We start from the raw sequence: 24,594 nt of genomic DNA, 5'->3' as shown, positions 1-24,594 counted from the left end.
TGGACCAGTGCCGAAACTGAATTATTTCTCTGACAACTACTCTCCGAATATAAGAGGCTTGTTCAGCGGGTATCTGCTGGAGAAAATATTCAGGTTCGGCACTGGTTCGCCGAACCTGCTTTTTTTTTTTTTAAGTTGGTTTTTGGAGGTGGGTCGGAGGGGCTTGTTCGGAAAGCATCTGCCGAATAGAAGAAGCTTGTTCGGCTAGTAACGGCTGGAGAGAACATTCAGGTTTGGCACTGGTCCACCGAACCTGCATTTAAGTGTGTGTTTGATCAGAGGGGAAAGAAGAGAGAAGAGCTAGGCACGGGGTGGGTCGGAGGGCAAGAAGAGGGAAAGAGAGAGAGACAAAATGGTGGTGTTGTTGGTGGTGCTCGCGCCATGGAGGTCCAAGCTAGGTGAAGGGGTGGGTCGAAGGGGAAAGAGAAAAAGAGAGAGAGAGAGATAGAGAGAGAGAGAGAGAGAATGGTGCTCGGAGAAGAGAAAGAGAGAAGATGGTGGTGCTGTACGTTGGTGGCATGCGAAGAAAAGGGAGGAGAGAGAGAGAGAGAGAGAGAGAGAGAGAGAGATAGATAGATAGATAGATAAATAGATAGATGGAGAGAGAAGGTGGTGATGAATAGTTGGGGTGGGTAAGGGTAGGATAGTAAGTTGGGTTGGGTAAAATGAGAAAATATGAATTTCAAAAAGTGATGATTGGGTAAATTGAGAAGTTGGGTAAAAAAAAGAAAATTGTAGGGTATGTATAGAATTTCCCTTGTTTATTCTGCTGAAAGAGGTAAAATTTCTAATTTAAGCATCAAAATTTCTCACTTATATTATATTAGAAATTGTTTAAGTCGATGGCGTTTTTGGATTGGAGACATAGTATGTTTACTGGGTTTTGTTGTTTACATAGAAACTGTAATTGGGTTTGAAGGAATTTTTGTTAGTAGAAGAAAAATTAGTTGAGGAGACACATTGGGCTTGCAAACTTCACTGATGGAGAGAAACGGACCAGTGGGTCATCGTCTTAGGTTGTGTTTCCAGACAAAGACAGAGAAAGAGAGAGAGGAGAGAGGGAAAGAGAGAGAGAGAGAGAGAGAGAGAGGGGGGGGGGAAAAAGAGATGGAGTGTGTAAGGAGAGTTTTCTTTGTCCTTTAAGGTCTTTTTCTTTTGTGTCAATTAAGTAAATTCACAAATTAAGTTTTTGGGATATGCAAGAAGAAAAAAAAAGGTGTGCAAATAGCAACACTCTAAAATATTAAGGTACAGCTTTGCCGAATCATAGGACCGGTAACATCAGTTTAGACTATGAAAAATGTACATGGAAATGTTCGTATCGTGCAAGCAGTCAACTTCCCCGTTGATTTTTTGCCTATGCGATCGTGGAGTCGAGCTCTTCGATTCTAATAATGTGAAGGCTAGGTAATTATAAAGACAAGTCATGAAATTTCAATGATTCTGAGTAGCCTAGCAATTAAGCTAGTGACAACTCTTTAAATCTTTCATACCTTAACCGAAAAAGGTCGAAAATGTTACTTTTAACCATTCTTAATGCCAGTTGCTGTCAGACTAGGAGCTATAGTTACCCAGTAGGAATCAAATGGATGTGGGAAAGAGTAAATGACAAAGGGACCAGACAAGATGTACACTCTATATAAGATAGGGGAAAATGCCACATCCCAGTTAGTGGATTTCCTACCTATATTATTATATTAAATAGTGTAGTTTGAAAAGTGTCTATATGGTTTTTGTGTGCAATATTTGTGTGGTTTTTCTTTTGATATTCTAATACGACTTGAGAGTAAGAGATCACGTTTTGATGACTTTGGGTTTCAATCTCCTAAACATTTGGAGGCAGTGATACGAACGGACTAGTCAATTGTTCTTCTGGGGAGGCTAGTCTAGCTAGGTGGGATCTACCAGGGATAGATACTCTCGTTGTCGTATCGAGGTGTGTTTATTGGTAGAGGTAGTTGGCCTTTATGATCGATCGATAGATATGTTTCTGAACTTTGAGACACGTATCAGATTTTGCGAAAATTGTGTGAGCATGCAAACACTTTTACTCATTGATTATTGGCATTATTAACACTATTTTGGCTATGCATTGTTTTATCACTGTTTTCCCAGTAAAATCATATATGTATTAAATATTTACGATTATTATTTTCAAACCTAATATGGGAAATTACCCAAGGGAAAAATATGAATGTATGTGATGCTTATCTCTTACTATACTATGTGAGTGCATATAATCCGGATGTTGACGACCTGGACTAAGATATGGAGGGTACAACACTTGCATCTTATTAGCTCCAGCATTTTACTACCTGGTTTAGATCATTTCTTTGAGATGGTGGTGGTGTTTCTCCTTTCTCCTCGTAAGTGGTCATGTTCAGTAGTTATCCATGTATCCAATTTGTTGTACTAAATTGTTAATTGCTTGATCACTTTGGGAATGGTTGGTTATCTTTGTTTTGTACATGTGAACATCATCTTTATTATGTACGTTCCTTAGGGTCATATAGAGGGGTGCTATTCCGACCACCCTAAACTGCTGAGTTGACCACCCTATTTCAAAATTCTAATTTTACCCTTCAAACAAAAAATTTCAATTTTGTTCATCAGGTCATTCGACAGTTATCTACCGAAATATTTGTGGTTATTCGACAGTTATCTGCTGAACATTGGTAGATTATTCAGTGGATAACCACTAAATAGAAATGAAAAAAACATTCGACAGTTATTTGCCGAAATATTTGTGTTTATTCGACACTTATCTGCAGAACATTGGTGGATATTTCGGTAGAGAACCACCAAATGGATCTAGGCGATTTCATCCTGTTTTTGCAATAAAGGGTAAAATAGAAAAAAGTTTGGGTAAAATATATTAGAGTGGTCAACTCAGTAGCTGAGGGTGGTCTACATAACCTCACTCGGTCATATATATTGAACTTATAATCCTAACAAGTTGATTCATTTTATAAAAATTTTGATGTTTAAAACATTTTTTCGCTAACAATTTTACTCTCTGATCCAACATGACCCTAACAAAAATGGTTTAACTCATTTTAAGGAACTTGAGACTATAATGCTCAAGGGTTGAGTATAATACTCTTGAGATCCTTTGAATGAGTGTCGCTATGACGTGGCCAGTCTTGGGGCGTCACATATGGCATTGGATTTTATTCAAATATTTTATTGACTTGATCGTCGAAAAGTCTTGGCCAGCACCACATCGATGTCCTCTCACCTCCAAAGGTTTTTTCATGTCTTTTTGGCAGGTTATTTAGGTCAATCAACAAGGTGATAATTTTACGCTTCAACATGAAAAAAAAAAAACAAACTTAAGGTCTTATGTTAGTTCAAGTGGTGAAAGTGAATAAGGTAATGAGTTAAGATTATGATAAATGTAGAGTTGAATTCCTTTAAATATAACAAAAAGAACAAAAATCCCAATGCCTCCGCTCCCTCCCTCGGTCAACCACCTCCTCCCTTATTTCTAACAACATATCATCCAATTAAGATAATATTTGCTTAACCATTTACCCGATCTATTGAAGTGAAAAAATTTCATATCCAAGTGCATCATAAGTTACTAAAGAATACTTTTACCCTTAATATTTTGTCTCATCTTTTAGAATATGATTTTCTAAAATGTTATTTCAGATCCCAAAAAAACTATTGACAAGGTCCATAGGGTGTTTAGAAAGCTTGTGGAACATCAAACCACAATCATAGGCGTTAAACTGGGGCCTTGGGGGGCATGCACTGTCCAACCATGTCAAATTGTCAATTGCCATGCCATTCATTTAATAACTTTGCCCCCCAAAGCATTGCCTTAATTACTGCCACCGCGGTACTCGCTCACATGCAAGGATTGCCGCCTTGGCGGGTCCCCTGGTCAAGTGTCGGCAGACTACATTTGTTTGCAGATATTTATTTTTAGCAAGAAACTAATAATTCAAAATAATAATTTTAGGTCTGATAATAGCATTTTATTTGATAAAAAAAACATTTTCCTTCATTTTATATGCAGCTCACTAAGTCACTGAACCATCTCATTCAGTCATTCCTTTATGGTTCTACTATGTCTTGTTTTTTATTATTTTTTTGGCCATCTACTATGTGTTGTTTAATAAGCCTAAAAACATGAGTAAACCTTTCCACGTAGTGCACAAATATAAAATGAAGAATCTTTACAAGCCGCATTAATTAAAGAGGAGAATGTGAGCTTGCGTGTGGAGTGTGATGAAATTACCCAAAAAAAAAAGGGAAAAAAGTGATATGATTTTGAAAAAGCATAAATGATGCACTAATAAAATAAATGAGTGGCAAATTGAGAGTTATAGATGTAGAACATTCTAAATTCAAACCTTATATGTGTAAAAAAATAAGAATTTAGTTGATAGATTTGTGAGTGATTACATGTATTCAGAATTTGGTTTAAAATTTGAGTGTTATTATTGATACCTTTTTATTTCTAATTGTCATATATATGCAATTTTCTTCTTACAATATATGAATTCTATTATATAAAAATGAGTCTCACGTACATGATGTGAGAGAAAAATTATATACGATCGTCACGTAGAAAAGTTTTTGACGAACAACTCCAACCCTTCATTCTCCGTCAACACCCACTCCTTCAATCCCCTTTAACTGGCCCGTGTGAGGCCCCTCCTCCCCCTTTCTCTTTCTCCTTTACCTCTCTTATTTATCTTCCTCTTTCTGTTTACCTCTCACCCTTCTCTTTCTACTTGGTTTTTCATTATATTCATGGAGATGATCTTTAATTAGAACTTAAAAATTGGATGATTTAAAAGACTTTGCCCACATTACGGACTAGTCCCACAATTTTTTATCCTTGTTTTAGGGCACAAGATCTCCCTCTATTCAATATTATTATTCATTATGTTGTGGTATGAGATTGACCAATGTCCCACCATATCTACGTGTAACAAAGTAACGCACCTTACTCCCTCGGTCAAAAAAAACTTTTGCACATCACAAGTAATCAATTTCTCGTCGTCCAAATCAAACCCTCTGATTTGATATCATTTCCTCTATAAAGTTTATTTTGTACTTTCTTTGTATCCTCCATTGCACCTATCAATAATTCAATACCCACATACACATTATTAATACAGTTGGGTTTCTTTCCTTTTCTTTTTCCTTTTTCTTTTCCTTTTCCACACAACAAAGCCTCTCTCTCTCTCTCTCTCTCTCTCTCTCTATCTCTCTCTTCTTTCTGCTATGAGACTTGAGACTTGAGAATTCAGTAACTGGAGATATTGTCATTGTTGTGTAGAGAGAGCTACTCATCTGGACCAAATGGAGAAACCCATCACCTTAAAGTGCTCTCAAGAGGTCTGGTTTGGCATACTCATCTCTTTTCTTTTGTGCTTTGTGTTGCTTTGCTTTGATTATTCAAGTTTATTGGGTGTCAACAATGGGGTAAGTCTTTTGGTGAATGAACAAAAAGTTCACCCAATTGGTATTGTGAACATTAACCACACCATTTCAGTTACCAATCAGTCTAGCACAGATTCTTGCTCTGGCCGTTACATTTATGCCCATGATCTTCCTGAAAGATTCAACCATGACTTGCTCAAGAACTGTAAGTCTCTCACTAGAGGGACTAACAAGCCCAATTTGTGTCCTTACTTTGAGAATTTTGGTTTTGGTCCTGAAATTGACAACTCTGAAGGGGTTTTAGGTGACAAGGGTTGGTTTTCCACAAACCAGTTCTTGTTAGAGGTCATATTCCACAACAAGATGAAGCAGTATGAGTGTTTGACACAAAACTCCACTCTGGCTTCAGCCATTTATGTGCCATTTTATGCTGGCCTTGATGCCAGTCTCCATCTGTGGGATTCGAATCTCACCGTCAGAGACTCTTCGGCGAAAGATCTTCTTGAGTGGATTTCGGGAAAACCCGAATGGGAAAGAATGTGGGGAAGAGACCATTTCTTGGTTGCTGGGAGGATTTCTTGGGATTTCAGGAGGCAAACAGACAATGTGACTGATTGGGGTAGTAAACTTAGGTTCTTGCCAGAGTCCATGAACATGAGTATGTTGTCTGTTGAAGGAAGCTCATGGCGAAATGACTTTGCTATACCATACCCTACAAACTTTCATCCTGCAAAGGACAGTGAGGTGGTTCAATGGCAGAACAGAATGAGAGAACTAGAAAGGCCTCAGTTGTTCACTTTTGTTGGTGCACCAAGGCCTGAAAAGGAAGATTCAATCCGGGGCAAACTTATTGATCAGTGTCAATCTTCAAGTACTTGCAAGTTAATAGATTGCAGTTCTGGTGAGTACAACTGTGACAACCCGGCTAGTGTTATGAGGGTGTTTCAGAACTCAGTTTATTGCTTGCAGCCTATAGGGGATTCATACACTAGGAGATCATCTTTTGACTCTATTCTGGCGGGTTGTATTCCGGTTTTCTTTCATCCGGGTTCTGCTTATTCCCAATATTTATGGCATTTACCAAAGAATCATACCAAGTATTCGGTGTATATTCCAGTGAGGGAGGTGAAAGATTTGCCAGGGAGCATTGAGGACATCTTGCTTGGAATTTCAAAGGAAAAGGAATTGGCCATGAGAGAGGAGGTTATAAGGCTAATACCAAGGCTGGTGTATGCAGATCCCGGGTCAAGATTGAAGACCCAAGATGCATTTGATTTAGCTGTCAAGGGAATGCTTGAGAGGATAGAGAATGTTAGGAAGATGATTAGAGAGGGTAGGGATCCTAGTATTGGTTTTGCAGAGGAGGATAGTTATAAGTACACATTTCCTGAGACACTAGAATAAACTTATTGAATGCAATTATTTGTTTTTAGAGAACAAAAAGAGATAGAAGAAGTGCAGATCTGGAAATGGAACTAAATTTGTTGCAATTTGGGTGTAGAAACTGTATGAGACAATGCCAGTTCTTACTTCTCAGGTTTTACTCTTACTCCGGGAACCAAAAGAATATATTTCCTCCCCAGAGCAGAGCAAAAGCTGATGTAGAGGTCCCTAGTTCATACTCCCTCTCTCAGAATATGTACTTATATAGCACAAATTATAAATTAGAGATATGATGTTCTTATGTTTTTAACTTTAAATTTAAAAATATTAACATTTTTATTCCATTACATGATTGTTTGCCGTTGATTGATATGAATTCCATTGCCGGTGTTTTGTGAGTGTGTTAGTGTGAGTGCAAGTATGTGTGTTTTGAACTACCAGCTTTTCTCATAGTTCAGTCATGAAATCCTGGAAAGGGCCATTGTTGCATAACCATCCAAGCATGTACTTATTAAACGCTAGTAAGTGTTATGGTGAGAGCAGCCAAGTGGTCTAAGATACAAATTGTAGTTCAATAAGCAACATACAGTTATTTAGAATGTGTTGAAGTGTGGCAGTGCCTAAAATTTTAAGATGGTTTTGGAAATTTTGGCAAATGGTAATTTTTATTAGGAAACCCATACAGATTATTACTATAGATTTGGAAAATAGGAAAGAAAGTAAATCAGACGTATGGGAAAAAGCTCAATCCAAGAAAACCAGGATGATGGGAGAAAAAGGAATCTGATCTTGAGAGGATAAATGAGACAACTATCAAAATGAAAAAAGTAAAATAAAGGTTTAACTCATTCCATACAATCAAGAAAGAGGCCTGATCTGATTCGCAGGGGAGTTTCCACCCTTACCAAATTCCTAAAAAGCTATTATCGATTATTTTGTGTGACTTTTTTCTTTTTTGGCCAATGATTTTGTGTGACTTAATTGCACATATATGAGAGGGAGATTGTAACTTTGTAGTCTTTTTCAAATAATCAATATTTTTAAGAATGATGGTGGTGGTAGTCTGGAAGATATAACTTAGCTAAAGCTTAACACTTTAGAGAAGCAAAAACTTGATGCTTTTCAAACTTGTCTGAAAGAAATCTTAACTACAGAATTTCCTGTTTAGAACTAAGAAGCAAAGAAGCATTGCCATGTCTTGCCATATATAAAACTTTGAGATTTTCAATCACTTGGACTTCTTTCCTTGTTTTTTTCTTAATAACTTCATCAATTTACATTATACCCTTGCCTTTGTAAACTTCAGATGGCTTACAACTACGAAATGCACAAGTTTGCTGCTGCCTCATCTACTTATCAATTACAGTGCAGCAAACCACATTGTTCTTGAAGCAGATAAGTGTTGGCCAGTATCAAATCCATATCTACAGCCTTGTTTCCTTGCATTTTTCTTGATTTATATCTTTTATCATTTGTAAATGTCTATATAAGAAAGAAATATAGCCTCTTGAGACCCACACTTTAGGTTACAGAGAATTCATTCAATTATCTCTTTATTCTTTCAAGTGGAATTAATCCACGAACCAATGGCTAACAATCGTGTAGTGCAATACAAATGTCTTATTTATTTTTTTTTTTTTTCTAATTTAAAGTTAAAAACATAAGAACAGATCTTTAGCTTATAGTTCCGCTATATAAGTACATGTTATGAGAGATGGAATATGAACTAGGGAGTAGCAACCTCTACATAAGCTTTTCACCTTTTGTTTTTATCAAAAAAAAAAAAGAGAGGAAATATATTCTTTTGGTTGCTGGAGTAAGGATCTCAAAGTAAGAACTGGCATTGACTCATATTGGTTTCTAGACCCAAAGTTACAAGAATTGCATTCAATCAAGTTTATTTTAGGGTCTCCGGAAATGTGAGCTTATTACTATCTGCCTCTGCAAAACCAATACTAGGATCCTTTCCCTCTCTAATCACATTCCTAACACTCTCTATCCTCTCAAGTATTCCCTTGACAGCTAAATCAAATGCATATTGGGTCTCCAATCTTGATCTGGGATCTGCATACACCAGCCTTGGTACTAGCCTTACAACCTCCTCTCTCATGGCCAATTCCTTATCCTTTGAAATTCCAAGCAGGATTTTCTCAATGCTGCCTTTCAAATCTTTCACATCTCTCACTGGAATAAACCCAGAATACTTGGTATGATTCTTAGGTAAAGGCCATAAATATTGCGAAATAAGCAGAACTTGGATGAAAGAAAACCGGAATACAACCAGCCAGAAAAAGAGTCAAAAGCTGATCTCCTAGTGAATGTATCCCCAGGAGGCTGCAAGCAATAAACTGAGCTCTGAAACACCCTAGAACCATATCCGGGTTGTCACAATTGTTCCCACCAGAACCACAATCTATAAATTTGCAAGTACTTGAAGCTTGGCACTGATCAATTAGTTTTCCCCGGATTGAATTTTGTTGGTCAAGCCTTGGTGCACCAACAAAAACTAACAAGTAAGGCCTTTCTAGTTTTCTCATTCTGTTCTGCCATTGAACCACCTCACTGTCCTTAGCAGGATGAAATCTCGTGGGATATGGTATAGCAATGTCATTTTTCAATACAGTTACTTCAATTGAGAACATACTCATGTTCACGGACTCTGGCAAGAACCTCACTCTACTACCCCAATCAGACACATTGTTCGTTTGCCTCCTGAAATCCCAAGACACCCTCCCAGAAACCAATAACTGGTCTCTGCCCCACATTTTATTCCATTCGGGTTTTCTTGAAAGCCACTTGACAAGGTCTTTAACGATAGAGTCTCTGGCCGTGAAGTTAGGATGCCGCAGATGGAGACTCTCCTCAAGGCCAGCATAGAATGGCATATAAATGGCTGAAGCCAGAGTGGAGGTGTTTGTCAAGCCCTCATACTGCTTCATCTTGTTTTGGAATATGACTTCTAACAAGAAATGGGTTGTGGAAAATCAACTCTTGTTGACTAAAACCCCTTAAGTTGTCAATTTGAGGACCAAAACCAAAATTTAATAACAGATTGGGACTTTCATAATTCTCTGCAGTAAGAGACTTACAGTTGTTCAGCAGGTTAAATTTGGCAGGAAGACCATCATGGATATGGATTTGAATCTAAAGATCAGAGCATGAACCCTCTGTGGTAATTAAAATGGTGTGGTTAATCTTCATAACACCAATTAGGTGAACGTTTTTATTCAGTAAAGGATAATGAAGTTGAATAATCGAAACACAGCAATACAAAGCACAAAATAAAGTAGACTAGAATGCCAAACCAAATTTCTTGAGAACACTTTCCATTGAGTAGTTTCTCCATTTGGTCTTGATCAGCAAGTCTGAAAGAAGAAAGAAAAAGATATTGGAAAGACTCTGCTTGGAAAATAAGCAAGAGGCTAAAATTAGTTATGGCTTTCAACTTAACAAAATGTATATGTTTTTAGAGTAAAAACATATACATTTTGTTAAGTTTGATGACCAAGAAACATCCTAACTCCAGTTAAATTCACTTTCCATTACAAATATTCTTGTAAACGTTTTGTTGTTTGCATGCCCACAGAACAAGAAATGAAGACCACTTAATTATGTCCAGTCGATGTAGTAGCATAGTACATAGAAGACAAGCTGAAGCTTCAAGGTCACCTTCTTCTCCAACATAATTATAATGTTAAGTTGATAATAATAGATCGAATGTGAAACTAAGAAGACCTTTGATCATCTTAAAAAGTGAGATTCATCAAATGGTCTAAAACTCTAAATCAGTTGTAGAAGCAAACCATGTATCGCATCAAATTGTGAGTATCCACCATAGCCTTTTTATTGGAACTCTTTCATGAATTTACTTATCAGTGATTTTTGGTGTACCTATGATCTTTCGATCTTAAGAGCATGGTGGTTGTGGTTTAATTAAGAGACAGTGTACCAAAGATCTGATTGACAATGTTGATGCGCAAAATTTGTTACGCAGTCAACCTTGCCTTTGACGTCCACGTCAAGGCCTATGTCGATCACCACGTCACTCTCCTTCTACCCTGCACACTAGAACAGAGAACACTAAGCGTAAACAGGTGTGGTAGGTACCAGCCAAGGACCCTCCGATGCTCAAGTCAATAATTACACCTTTAGAGTATTCTAGAGAGCTAGAGTTGCATATCTTACATGGGGGCTAGCGTGCCCTATTTATAGTGATTATGGCCAAGGGTCTCCTAGTCCTTGTCCAATTAGGGTTCTTGAAAGCTTGTCGCCTAAGTCTTAGCTTAGGACAGGCCTCGACTCCTTGTTCAAGTAGAACACGCCTTCTCCTAGGCAAACTCTCGCACAAGCTAGGGCCTTTTGATTAAGAGGCCCATCTAGCCACCCTAGTCGCCTACGGATCTCACCACCTCCCCTATGGGTCCCTAAGTGTCAACCTGGACCAACACCGGTACTGGGCCATCTCCAAAGCGCCTGCTTCCCAGGGCGTCCCTTGGGTGTAGACCTTCGAGACTCTCCTACAGCGAAGCCCTAAGCCTATATCATCAGGCTTGGGCCTTCTATTAGTGCTAAGGCTAAGCTAATCCTTGGCCTCGCACATTTAATGCATCGAGGCCCACTCAGGCCTCGCTCCTTTATGATATCGAGTGCTCGTATCCATGAGTGCCAACTCATGGTCCATCACAAGCTACCACCCATGTCTAAGCCGAGGCTAACTGCTTCGCTTCTTTAGGTCACCAAGCCTCCTCGGCCACTACTAAGCCTTGGTCCCTTGGGTCTCGAGCCTATATTCGGGCCTCGCCCCATCCACTAGACTCTTTTGGGCCTATGGACGCTTTATAATATTTTGGTCCTTTTTTTAGCCCACGTCTAGGCAAACAACAATCCAAAAATCACTCGAGTCTCGTCGTTTTCATTCCTACGATGCAAAATTTTGCTCAATCAATATAGGTATCAACGAACAAGACAGACTAGCAAAAAAATTGGTTATATCTTTCCTAACATAATTTTTCCTCATCCAGATATCCGGAGTTTAGCTAACATCCGTTTTTGTGATTTGCTTTGCTGAATTCATTGATATAAAGTAATATATCTTTGCACAATTGTTTATGTAATAATTTATGATGCACTGCAATATGATGGAATAAAGCAATTTTCTGATGGAAGGCCCAACAAGATTAATTAATGAGTTATTGGGCTTTTACACTTATTTCTTTACTTATTTTTTATGCCGTAGTTTTATCATCCCAACCTTTCAATTTTTAGATAAAAATTACCATATTATAAAAATAAAGTTTTTTTCTATATTATCAAAATCATCTGTTTATTTAATAACAGTTATATAACCAAATGATTTTCGATTTTGGTGATTTTTTTTGCAAAGATGATCTTTTAAGAGAGATCTAAAAAATAAATACAATTTAATTTGAACATAAGACTACAATGCGGAATAAGAATAATAAGAGAGAATGTCAAATGAGAAGGTAGAAAGGAGAAGGTAGCTAGCATTTCTCTTTTGGATATATGATCGAGGTCTCAAATGAGAACCAACATTTCTCCAACTTAAACGTTAAACAAATCTTTATTTAATAACAATTACATAAACAAATGATTTTCGATTTAGGTAATTTTTTTACATATATGATCTTTTAAGGGTGATCTAAAAAATGAACTTACAATTTCGATTAATTATGAGACTACACTACGAAACAAGAATAAGAAAAGAAAAGGTTGAAGAGAATGTAGCTAACATATCTCTTTTTGATATATAAGATCTCAAATGATAATCGACATTTCTCCAACGTAAACCCTAAACAAATCTTTATCCCCCCGCCACCACCAAAAAAAAAATATATTAGGAAAAACTATCAAAATTCTCCTTAGACTTTGTTACTTTTCTCAATTTTCTCTAAAACTTATTAATTTAAACATTTGGTACGCAAACTTTTGAAAGTGCGTCAATGTAAAACCTACCGTCAACCTTTTCGAATTCCATCCAAGTTGCGGTTAAAAATGTTTGGGTTAAATACATTTTTGGTCCACGAACTTTGAGAGATTTCTCAATTTGGTCCACAAATTTCAAAACATGACAAAAATGCCCACGAATTATCCAACTTTTGTCAATTGAGGAAATCTGTTAGCTTCCATCCACAAAGCTAATGGAAACGGCCATGTGAGAAACATGTGACCACATCCCCAAGGGTGGTTTCGTCCATTCAGACCCCCTTCCACCCAGTTCCCTATGTCCTTCCACGTACTTCCCTCCACTCCCTGCCAATTTTCCCGCCATTGTACATTCATTTTCCAAAAAAAAATCTAATCTTATACTATTTATGTCAGGAGGTAGAGATGTTATTAAGGCTTGGGTTCTGAACAAAATAAAGCATTTAGCATTTAAGAAACATTTGGATTTTTGGATTTTAGGGTTGGGTTGTGTGAGAGAAATCTGAAACAAGGAAGAAGATGGATCCAGTTTTTTGTCATTGTTCAAGGTTGGCCCAACAAAAGACATCATGGACTGATGCTAATCCAGGGAGAAGGATCTTCGCATGTGCAAGATATCAGGTGAGTTTTATTTTGGTTTTAATGAGAGATCAGTGAGGGTCTCATTCCTGGTTTTTTATTTCACTATATTTCTTCATGTGGCAGAGCCATGGTGGTTGTGGGTTGTTCATGTGGGTTGATCTACCCATTTGTGAGCAATCCAAACAAGTGATCCCAGGGTTGTTGAGACGTATTGGGCAACTCGAATCCAACAAGGGTAGAGCAAGAGAAAAGATTTTGTGGTTGTTGTTGGTTGTATCTTGGTTGGTGATACTGGTGATGTGGAATGGAAAATGCAAATAGTAATATGGGCAGCTGATGAAGGCTGTGTGGTGGGAAATTTCTAGTGTGATGTAATGCTAGTTTTAGTAATGTCTAGGTATTTCTATTCTATATGCTATGTAATGTATGGGTGTGGGTGGAGTAGTCTATTTTGGCTTGTGGGGTTGGAATATGTACTGACTGCTTTTTCAAATGAATATGTATTGACTCTTTTGAACTAATGAATTCAATGGCTACAAGCACATTGTCTTACTGGAAAAATTAATGGAACGTGACCAAATTGACAATTGAAAATTTACATTTGTTTAAAGTAAGTGGGGGATTTGTTTAAAGAACAAAAAGAAATGAAAAAAAAGGTGGGGGGTTGATTAAAGAAAGGAAATGGAATGATGTTGTTGTTTAAAAATATTGGCTTACTAGACAGTTATGGTACCATTTCATTTCATTTCATCTGAAAGAATGCACAATATTGCCAACATTTTTCCACAAAATATCATTCATACTGATTATAGGATTTTGACAATAATTGCTACAAAATATACATGAGTGAATTCTCACCAAAATGAACACTACTCTCTCATACAAATAACATTCATATCCCATCACATGGCCAAAATAACATTATAACTATACCAGGGTTATTTAATTGTGCAATATTTTAACCCCCTGCCAAAATAAGTCAAATTGATAAACTATAAGTCCCCTAAATAATTAGATTTCCAGGTACAAGTTCCAAAATAAACACTCTTAAGAGTTAATTCATCAGCTTGATGTCTCAAATTAATTTCATGCATACTCCCCACCCAAGTCAGTTTGAGAATTGGCATTTTGTGATGGCATCCATTGAATACTTGACTAAGTATTGGTTTGCCCAGTAGGCTGAAATAAGACATTTCCAGTGGACTGAGATGAGTGATTCATAGTGGTCTGTCTTGGCCTTCTAACCTGTAGTCAAAATGAGTTATGGCTTCAATTGATTGTAGTGAATTTTACATACAAACACAAAAAGTTAAAGGCCTTTATCTGATTGCTTACAGGGCATTTTTTGGCTTGTCTGACATGTATCTGGCTCCCTTGAGTGTTATGTGCTTGGCTGCTCCCCTGCATTGATTAATTAACTATAGTCAAAGTGTGCATTGATGCTGTGATAGAATATAACAGCAAATAGTTACTAAAAGCATATTTGTGTAGCCTTTTTTCTAGGTGGTGCCCTCCTTGATGTTCTAGCTTATTCTCCACCAGAGGTTCCCTACATGAAACCAGGTGCATATAGTCAAATGAATTAATTAGTAAACAATTACAACCATCTATACCACATCATTTTGATTGTGTCATACCTGAGTTGAATTCTTCCTTCTTTGACAAGACCTGATGTTATGACCTTCTCCACCACACATGCTACACTTGATTTTAATAAAGCCTCTTCAACTTTGTTGGATCATGCTCATAAGTTGCAGGTACCTCATCTGGCTCTTTGTTTCTATTCTTCTTTGGCCTCCCAGGTTATTTGTGGTACACTGGGGGAGAAATTGGAGGATATGCTGTCTTAAACCACTTTTGTTGATCCCTAATTGGATTGATATAAGGCTCATATGCCTTCAGATATGTGGACTTCTTGTAGTACTCATCAATATAGTCAAGTGGATCATGATCGTTCCAGAAAATTGCAACAAGGGCATGTGGACATGGGATACCACTCAAGTCCCATTTCCTGCAACTACACTCTTTTGCATTAAGATCCACTGTCAAGGTTGTACCATAGTGACAAGTTACTTGGAATTTCCCTTCCCCATTCCAATGAGCCAAGCACCAACCAGCATCCACTTTGTTCTTCTCCAGTATCTTATGAATTTTAGGCCCAATATCGTCATGCCACTTCTCCACAGCTTGCCTTCTAACTGCCATTCTGTTAACAACATACATCCTAACCCTTTCAAGCATTGTAAGGATTGGTTTGTCTCTTGCTTGAATGATAGCTGCATTGAAGAATTCACATAAGTTGTTAAGCAATATTTCACATTTTGGGAAGGTATGAAAGTGAGACCTAGACCAGTTTGTTGGTTAAAACTTATGCAACTAGTTATATGCTTCAACATCTGCCTCCTTGATTACATCCATTGCATTGGTGAATTTTTCCATTGTAGTTGCTCTAGCTGCATCCCAAAGCATATTCTTCAATGTGAGGCCTTTATGATCGACTTTAAAATTGTTATAGAAGTGACGCACACAATGCCTATGGTGAGAGTGAGGTAGCTCAAGTTCAAGAGCAAGAACAAGGCCTTTTTGCTTATCTGTAATAAAGGTCCAACCATAGCTATTGTTGATCTCCAGATCAACCTTCAAATGTTGCAAAAACCAACACCATGAGCTTTTGTTCTCAACCTTTCCCACTGCCCAAACAATTGGATATAGTCCATTGTTGGCATCAATACCAACGGCTACCAACAGTTGCCCTGGATGAGGGCCTTTGATGTGGCAACCATCCAGGCCAATCAAAGCCCTACATCCATTCCTAAACCCTTTCTTTATTGCACTAAAGCATATGTAAAACCTTTTAAAGATGATCATATTTCCATTATTGTTTGCATCATTCTGCAGTTCAATTGTGCTTTCCGGGTTAGTCCTTCTTAGTTCTTCAGCATAATCCCAAAGACAAGCATATTGCTCCATATAGGTCCCTTCAACATCTTTGAGTGCCCTCCTCCTGGCTCTATACAGTGATGCCATTGAAATCTTAACATAGTGGTCTTCTTTAACAGTTCCCCCAAATGCATTCACATTCCAGTCTGGATTAGTTCTAAATACATTCAAGTATTTCTCTAAGATCCATTTTGCGGTTGCATTTCTGTTTTTCACCATCCTTGAACATTTATGTTTGTCAACAAACTTTCTAACCTGAAATGTACCACTTTCATCTGCCATGTTTGCAGTGATAGTCCAGGGACACTTTCCTTGACATTTTGCCATCATTCTCATAGAATCATTTTTCACAATCTTAATTTGTCTGCCAATCTTGATTGCATATACTCTCACTGCTTCCCTAAACAACTTCTTCGACTCATACCACCACTGTCACAATAAAAACTTTGGATTTTTTAGATCTATCTTAGGATTGAAAACAGGAAATTTTGGCAACTTTTTTTTGGGGTTCCCATTTCCATCATCTTCAGAATCACCATCCACACTTCTCAGCTCATCTGCAGACTCCACAATTTCTGGCTCAACCTCATGGTTTCTTTTCTTTGATGTTCCAACTTGAGTTTTGGTCCTCTTTGAAGTCCCAGCACCATCAGTTGTCTTAGCTTGGCTAGGGCCTACATACTCACACTCGGGATCTATACATTCATTAAAATCCAAGTCATTATTAGTTTGCTCATACTCGGAATCCACAAAGTCAGGATCATCCTCTTCATTATCACCATCCTTAGCTGACTCTATATAGTCCTCAATAAGCACCTCCTCTTGTCTCTTGTGTGCATGCATTGACTCATGCATTAGTGGGAAAAACTCTTCATCTCCATCAATAACAGGTTCTATAGTAGACAAATAAACATTTATCACTTTGTTAATTGGCACACAGTTACACATATCATACACCTGCAAGTCATTGGTGAGTGCCATCAAGCCTTCATCATCTATTGTACCTGGAAGTTTAAAACAAAACTCACAAGCTCCTGTATATCCTTCAACCTTAGCCATGTCTGTCAAGTCTAACATGGACATAAATTTCTTGTCACAATAGTCAAAGTATGTTATTGAGCCACCCACATATATCCTGTGCGACTCATTTGCACCTATATTGAAGAATCGTCCCCCATGGTGCATTTCAACAGTAAAGTGCTCATCATAATTATCTGTAATTTAAGGCAAAACATAAATATATATGAATGTCACTCATAATATCCATTAGTTCATTTTGTAAAAGAAATCACGTAGTCAATAGATTTAACCATCAATACAATGATAATGCAGACTAATATGGTATACCATAATTTGAATATGAATTTTGACATTAATAACCTGTAGATTTAACTGGTTGTCCTTCTTTTTTTTAGTATGATGGTGGGCCTAAGCCCACAAATTAAACATAAACAGGAACAATCCTAGCTCTACAAAACTGATGGACGTACATGGCTCTAGAAATTTAATGTAATTTCCAAATGAATAGATGAGGCCACTACCTCTTGAGTAGTTGTCATATGTTTTAGGTAGCATAAAGAAAGTGCTTTGTGTTATATTGCATAAAAAAAAAAGGCAGCATAAGGGTGCAAATGAATGTGGACTCTTTCAACTAGTAGTCATTTATTGCAGGGAGTAGTGCTTTGTGTTATATATTGCAAGGATTAGTGCTTTGTGTTAAGAAAATATATACGATCCAATATGCAATGGCAAAACAAAGAATTAAGATACCAACTCCAACCATGGTAATGACATTGAGAAAATAAACTATTGTATTCAATGCATAGATCCATATAAATAATACCCACCGACCAATTGTATCAAAGCTGCCATAACTTATTGCAATGCAACAAAAATAAAACCCTAAAATTCAATATTGGGGGACCACATGAAAAATCCATAATGAGCCAGACATACTGGGACCACAAGTGAAAAACAAAGGAAAAAGTATAGATCACAGTACTAAACAAGAGAATAAACTATAGATCTTAGGTCAAACACTGACCATACACTGGTTGCAGGCTTATATTAGTCCTTCTTCGAAAATTCATCCTAGCTTTGTTGAAATTTCAGACTCCAAGTGTCGCAATAGCACCGATCTTACACCTTGAACTCACACTTTCTCACTTACCAAACAGGAATTCATCTTAACTTTTCTCTACAAGATTCCTCTTTTTTTTTTCTGCAAGATTCATTTTGTTTTCTATCTTCAATACTTTACGCAGGGAGTGGAAGGACATAGGGAACTGGGTGGAAGGGGGTCTGAATGGACGAAACCACCCTTGGGGATGTGGTCACATGTTTTTCACATGGCCGTTTCCATTAGCTTTGTGAATGGAAGCTAACAGATTTCCTCAATTGACAAAAGTTGGATAATTCGTGGGCATTTTTGTCACGTTTTGAAATTTGTAGACCAAATTGAGAAATCCCTCAAAGTTCATGGACCAAAAATGTATTTAACCCAAAATGTTTAATAAACTTCCAAATTTTCTTTTCTACCAACCCTACATCTTTTCTCATAAACCTTTAATTTTACCCTCAATTTCAATTTTTTTTAAAAAAACTCAGAAATCACCTACCCCACCACCTACCTCCCCATCCAAATTAGTGGCGCCCATGGATGGCCTAGCCCCTTATTCCTTCCCTCTCTCTCTCTCTCTCTCTCTCTCTCTCTCTCTCTCTCTTCTCTCTCTTCTCTAGATATTCAAAATAGGCATGGATGGGTCAGATCCTTTGATCTTGAACCCTTCTACGGTCAATTACTTTAGAATCTCATGTGTTAGTTTGATATACATTTTTGACCCATTTCTTGACAGCTTACACTATTATGACACAATGATTGTCTGACATGATATTATAGCTTTGTTGGCATAAGGCCCTGATTTCTTATCCTCCATCCCCCAATTTTGTTTCGGTCTTAAATTATAAAGGAAAGACCAATCAATATAGACAAATTATAATATTACCACGAATTGAATGTCAAAATGTAAAAATAAAAATTATGATCATAGTAGGAAGGAAAATTCTAGAAGGATCCATTATTTTCTTTCAAAACTGCACAAATTTTTTATTTTTTCCAACTTTACCCCTTAAGGCCTGAATTGAAAAAAAAAAAAAAAAAAACCAAAACCACCAAAACAGCCCCACACAAGATACAACACCCTCCCTCTCCCACCACCTAGGATGCCTTCCCCATCCCTGCCGAGGAACTGAATTCCCCACTGGGAATGGGTTCCCCATTTATATTGAATATAATTTCAATTAAGTAAAATTAAAATCTCAAAACTATTATATACAATGTCAATATATAATATTATGTATGCATAGAGGCTCATTCCGTTGAGGTATACCTCATCTTAAACATGATGAGGTATGACTTGTGAGACTCACTTCGCATTGTAATTTGATAATCGAAGCCGTCAATTTTCTAAGTCTTTATACAAGGATCATCCTTGTAAAAAATTAGGTAAATCGGAAATCATTAAAACATCTAATTGTGATAGAATAAATAGACGAATATATGGATTCTATGAACACTTGAAATGATGGCCTTTTAATCAAGTGGTTAAACGATTTCTGATTTATCTGATTTTTTGCAAGGATGATCCTTGTATATAGACTTAAAAAATAGATGGCTTCGATCATCGAATTACAATGCAGAGTAGGTCTCACAAGTCATATTTCATCATTGGTAAGTTGAGATATACTTCAATGGAAGAGGTCTGTGTATGATCCAGATAAGAAGTTCCTCTTATTTATCATCACAAACAAGGTTTAAAAAGGGAAAATCAATGCTATTGACAAACAAAAAATAGACAATTATGTGACTGCCTTAAAATAAGCCTAAGAAGGCTTTCCGCATTTCAAAGAATATGCCTAATAGCCTAACATTACTTAAGAAAGCATATGAAAGTTGTAGTGGGGAAAGATGTATTTACGGCATGCTTACTGTTTGATAAAATGTCTATTAATTATTTAAATGTTGTTCACTACTCTGAAAGATGCCTGTCTTTGTTTTTGTTGATTCCTTCATCCTCTCTCTCTCTCTCTCTCTCTCTCTCTCTCTCTCTCTCTCTCTCTCTCTCTCGACTCTGTGTGTGTGCATGTTAAATTTATGTGGCGTTTTCGTTTCTGTGGACTTGGAGTGCTGCCCAACATCTCAAAGTGAGGATTTCTGGCCCCTTTGGTGGGAGTGTCTTGCTTTTCGCTCAAAAGGGTTAGGGAAATTTAATTAAATATACCTTTTTGATCCCCACCTAAGCTATTTTGACCCCCATTGGTAAAAAAAAAGAAGCTATTTTTACCCCTATTAGAAAAAGTTTGTTTTTTTAACAATTTTCCTTGTGAAAGGACAACTACATCCTCACATACATACCAAAATTCAGATTATTTTTTCTCACTTTTTCTCCTTCTCTCCTTCCTCCCACCAACTCCTTCTCTCCTCTTTTGTCAGATCAATCATTCCACAACTCACTAACCCAGTATGACACAAGCCATACATTAGATCTCTTTCAGATCTCACTTTTTCTCCTTCTCTCCTCCTTCGTGCTTTGGAAGCAGGAGCTTCAATATTGGCACATTTGGAAGAAACCAATTGAGAAGAAGATACTTACACTTCAACATATATACTTTGCATCAGCAGTCAATTGATGGGTTGTTCATGTTAGTGAAGAAACTAGTAGAAATTTTGAGTTTATTAATTATTGTATTAAAACTTTTGAGTTTTAATATGTATTTTGGAAAACAAATATGGGTTCTTTAATTGTTTATCCCTTTATTACGGGAAGTTTCTTTCTTGTTTGAAAGTTGAACAAAAATGTTCAATTTGTATTTTTAAGCTACAATTAATATGAAATTATATTACAATGGTTTAGAGATTTGGTTTCCAGATATGGTGTTGATGGTTTAGAGGTCTAATGTATTTTATTTCAATGCACCCAATATGATGCAGTTTAGATCTAAGTTGCATATGTGGTAGAATTTTATTTTTCTGGGTTTTCATCTAAAAGAGATGGATACTGTGATAGTGGAGTTTATAGATTTGGGTTAACAAGATGAACTATCCAAAGAAGACAATGCTCAAAATCTAGATCTGGATTTAATGGAGAAGAAGAAGATGCAAAAATTACAGATGTGGACTTTTCGGTGGACTTTCTGATGGATAAGTGCTATAGCACTATTTCAAGTGGACTTTTCGGTGAACTTTCTGGTCGGCAGGTGTTATAGCATTGTCTGGCAACCACAAATTCTACAACAATCAAATCTGAGTTTCTTCTTAAATTCCACAACAATTAGATCTAAGTTTCTTCAACAATTTGATGTGATTGGTGGTGTTCATGTTGCAGATCTGGGTTTAGAGATGGCTCTCTCCCTCTCTCCCTTCTTCCCCCCCCCCTTCAAAACCAGATCTGGATTTAATGGAGATTCATTGATAGATCCTGAATTCATTGTACGGATGGGGTAATGGATTCAATAGATTAGCTCAAGCTTCTTGTTTGGGTTGTCGCTCTTCATGGCTACTGTAGGAAGACGATGGAAGAGGGTTTGGCAGCTGCAGGAAGAAGGTGGAGGAGCTGGTGGAATTTTTTGTAGACTATGTGGTAGACTGTGGCGACCAAAAATTCCACACAAGGGGTATTTTGGTCTAAAAACAAAGAAAAATGTTAGAAAAATAAGTTTTTAAGAAAGGGGTCAAAATAGCTTAAGTTAGATAAAAAAAGGTTATTTAATTAAATTTTCCAAAGGGTTATCTTCAAGGTTTTTGCTTTCATTCTTAAATTCAAACTTTATCATCAATTAATTGTGTGCTCTCTCTCTCATTGGCTCACTGTTTTTCTTTGGTCGGACACTCTGTCTTTCTGTGAATTGAATCATAATTTTTTCACATTGCCTATCTAAGCTGAAAACAACTATACATATGCTATGTTATTGGAGCTGTCCAAGAAAAATAGTTACGACTGTGTTGCACTTGACACAACTGATCCAAGTTATTACTCTGTATTATTATTTATTTTTTTCAAATTATATTTTGCATGAATGCCAGTCTGTCAATATTCAATGTTATTATAGCAACACGTGTTGAAGAAGCTGCAAAAGTTGAAGGAGTTCAAACCCACTATGACATTCTCAATATTCCATCACTGAATGATAAGAAAAAGAAGAGGAGCCCTGGAAAGAAAAGGGCAGCCCCTCCTGGGAGTTTGCATTCAACATAAACTATCAGACACAATCACATAATTAAGGAATTAAGTGTGCATACTGAAAATAAATTTAATTTTTAAAAGGAAGAAGAACAATAAGAAGTACCGTATGCAGATTCCTCCCTTCCGAAAACAGACGCCTTGCCAACTATTTTGAAGAGTTTTAGGATGAAATAAAAGAATAGGTTGGGAGAAGGTTGGCTGGCCGGTTAATGATGATGTACAACAGTATAACATCGTGGGTTTTGATTGTGTTTTTTTCTGTTTTGATTTTTTTTTTTTAATTTCTTAGTTGTTGTTTTAACCTTTTGACCTTAGTTAATAAATAATGTCATCAATATTTTTTAGTAAGATTTAGAGTTCAGTCTATTTTATGAGGTCTTTCTTAAACTAAGACCAGTAGTGATTTAGGGTTTTTAATCAAGTCATTTTATTTTTCTTTTTTGACGGCTTTATATTAGGTTTTAACTCTTGAATTTTGGGCTCCGCGCAAAATTCCGGAGTTGATATACAATTTCTATAAAGTTCACTCTACACCCTAGGAGAGGAAATACCCTTCAAATCAGGAGAAGACTTTATTATGAATTAAAAAGATTTTTTTATAATTTTAAAATCGGAAACTTCCGATCTTCATTTAAAAACTGTTTTTCTAAAAGACCTAACCCTAATTATCTCTATTTTGTTTTTTTTGAAAAGGGGTAGTTTTGGGGTTTTTGAATGTTTAACCTTACTCCCCTTCTCCCTTTATATATATATATATATATATATAATAGATTACTAAACTTTAAGTTTTTTTTTTCTCTGATACTATAGACCTTCATTTTTTTTTTTTTTCTACACATTATATAAAATTTGTTAGTTTTGTACATAAGTAGGATGTACATGCAACATACACATGAATTAGCAGTCAACCAATAATTTCTACAAGAATGGTGAAAAACTGATCATCGGAGCACCATTTCATGTACCAAACAATTTTCCCGACATTCATCAACTGTATCTTTTTCTTTTGTCTTATGCAAAAGTACTTGTACTTATGAAAATCTTGCTCTCATCCCACTAAAAAATTTATGAAATCTCTTAGAGCCTGTTTGGTTTAAGTTTTGGAAACTTGAAAATAAGAAATCAATTTCATTCCCATGTTTGATAAGTATACGGAAGGGAAATCAATTTCTAACCCAAGGGAATCTGATGCCCTTATTTGGGGGAAAATGAAACTTTTGCTGGAGCAATGAAATTGATTTCCCTCCTTTTGAGAAAACATATATTGCTTCTTTTGGAACAAAGCTAACTCTGTTATTATTTCTAAATAAATAATAGATTAAGGTATAATTAGAAAACTGATCAAAAACAACATTTATTGCTTCCAATTCCTAGTTTATTTTCCCAAACTTACTAAATACAGGAAATGAAATTTCACATTCTCTTCCCCCTGAAAAATGCAAAAGAATTGAATCTGTAAAATTCAAACAAACTCCATTAAACTCTATATAGAATTCTACAAGTCTATGTATAATCTATGAAAATCAATAAGAGTTTATGAGTCTATTAAAATCTATTATAATCTCAATTGAATACACCATTTAAGGAATCGAATAGAAAACATTTTGAAACATAAAATTTGTCAAATAAAATACAATTGAAGTGACTGATTTGATTTTAAACATCGTAGGGGTTTGTTAGGAAAAGTATCTGAAACTTCGAATATTAAATAATGGACTGATTGACGATAAGGTAATCTCTTATTAACTTGATAATGATCAAAATGTTAAATGTTTAGTTTGTCAACATGAAATTTCCTGGTAAAACAGGTGGAAAAATTAGTATTGGCGGGTGCGTTGGACATAACGAAGTCCTTTCTATCAGTTTCGGTGGAAATTATGGGGAAGATGTGTGATTTTAGTGTCTGCAGATTAGTTGTTAAAGAAAAATTAGCCCCAACTTCTGCCCTTTTTTCTCTAGAGAATGAGGACAAATGTTCAACTCTTGTGATGAGGGTGCACTGTTATAAAAATAGATTACTGTCTATTTCTCTCATGCAACGTTCAAATCCTCATTGTGAAGCGCTCAAATTTCAAACACTCAGAGGGCCTCTCCTCTTATATTC

At 36.5% G+C, this 24,594-nt stretch overlaps 2 protein-coding genes and 1 pseudogene across 2 annotated transcripts; 1 reads left to right on the top strand and 2 right to left on the bottom strand.

Moving 5' to 3' along the window:
• Positions 1 to 5,188: 5,188 nt before the first annotated feature.
• Positions 5,189 to 7,115, top strand: LOC147292536 (putative xyloglucan galactosyltransferase GT14). Its single transcript, XM_086232154.1, has one exon. The coding sequence runs from the start codon at positions 5,320 to 5,322 to the stop codon at positions 6,802 to 6,804; it is 1,485 nt and encodes a 494-aa protein (XP_086088280.1). The 5' UTR covers positions 5,189 to 5,319; the 3' UTR covers positions 6,805 to 7,115.
• A 1,565-nt stretch (positions 7,116 to 8,680) lies between these two features.
• Positions 8,681 to 10,129, bottom strand: LOC147292535 (putative xyloglucan galactosyltransferase GT14 pseudogene; annotated as a pseudogene).
• A 4,982-nt stretch (positions 10,130 to 15,111) lies between these two features.
• Positions 15,112 to 15,513, bottom strand: LOC147292534 (uncharacterized). Its single transcript, XM_086230875.1, has one exon. It carries the CDS (start codon positions 15,511 to 15,513, stop codon positions 15,112 to 15,114), a length of 402 nt encoding a protein of 133 aa, XP_086087001.1.
• Positions 15,514 to 24,594: the final 9,081 nt, after the last annotated feature.

This window comes from Dryas octopetala, chromosome 2, assembly GCF_963921425.1.
Source record: "Dryas octopetala chromosome 2, drDryOcto1.1, whole genome shotgun sequence".
NCBI classification, from domain to species: Eukaryota; Viridiplantae; Streptophyta; class Magnoliopsida; order Rosales; family Rosaceae; genus Dryas; species Dryas octopetala.
This window is presented reverse-complemented; position numbering and strand designations above follow the sequence as displayed.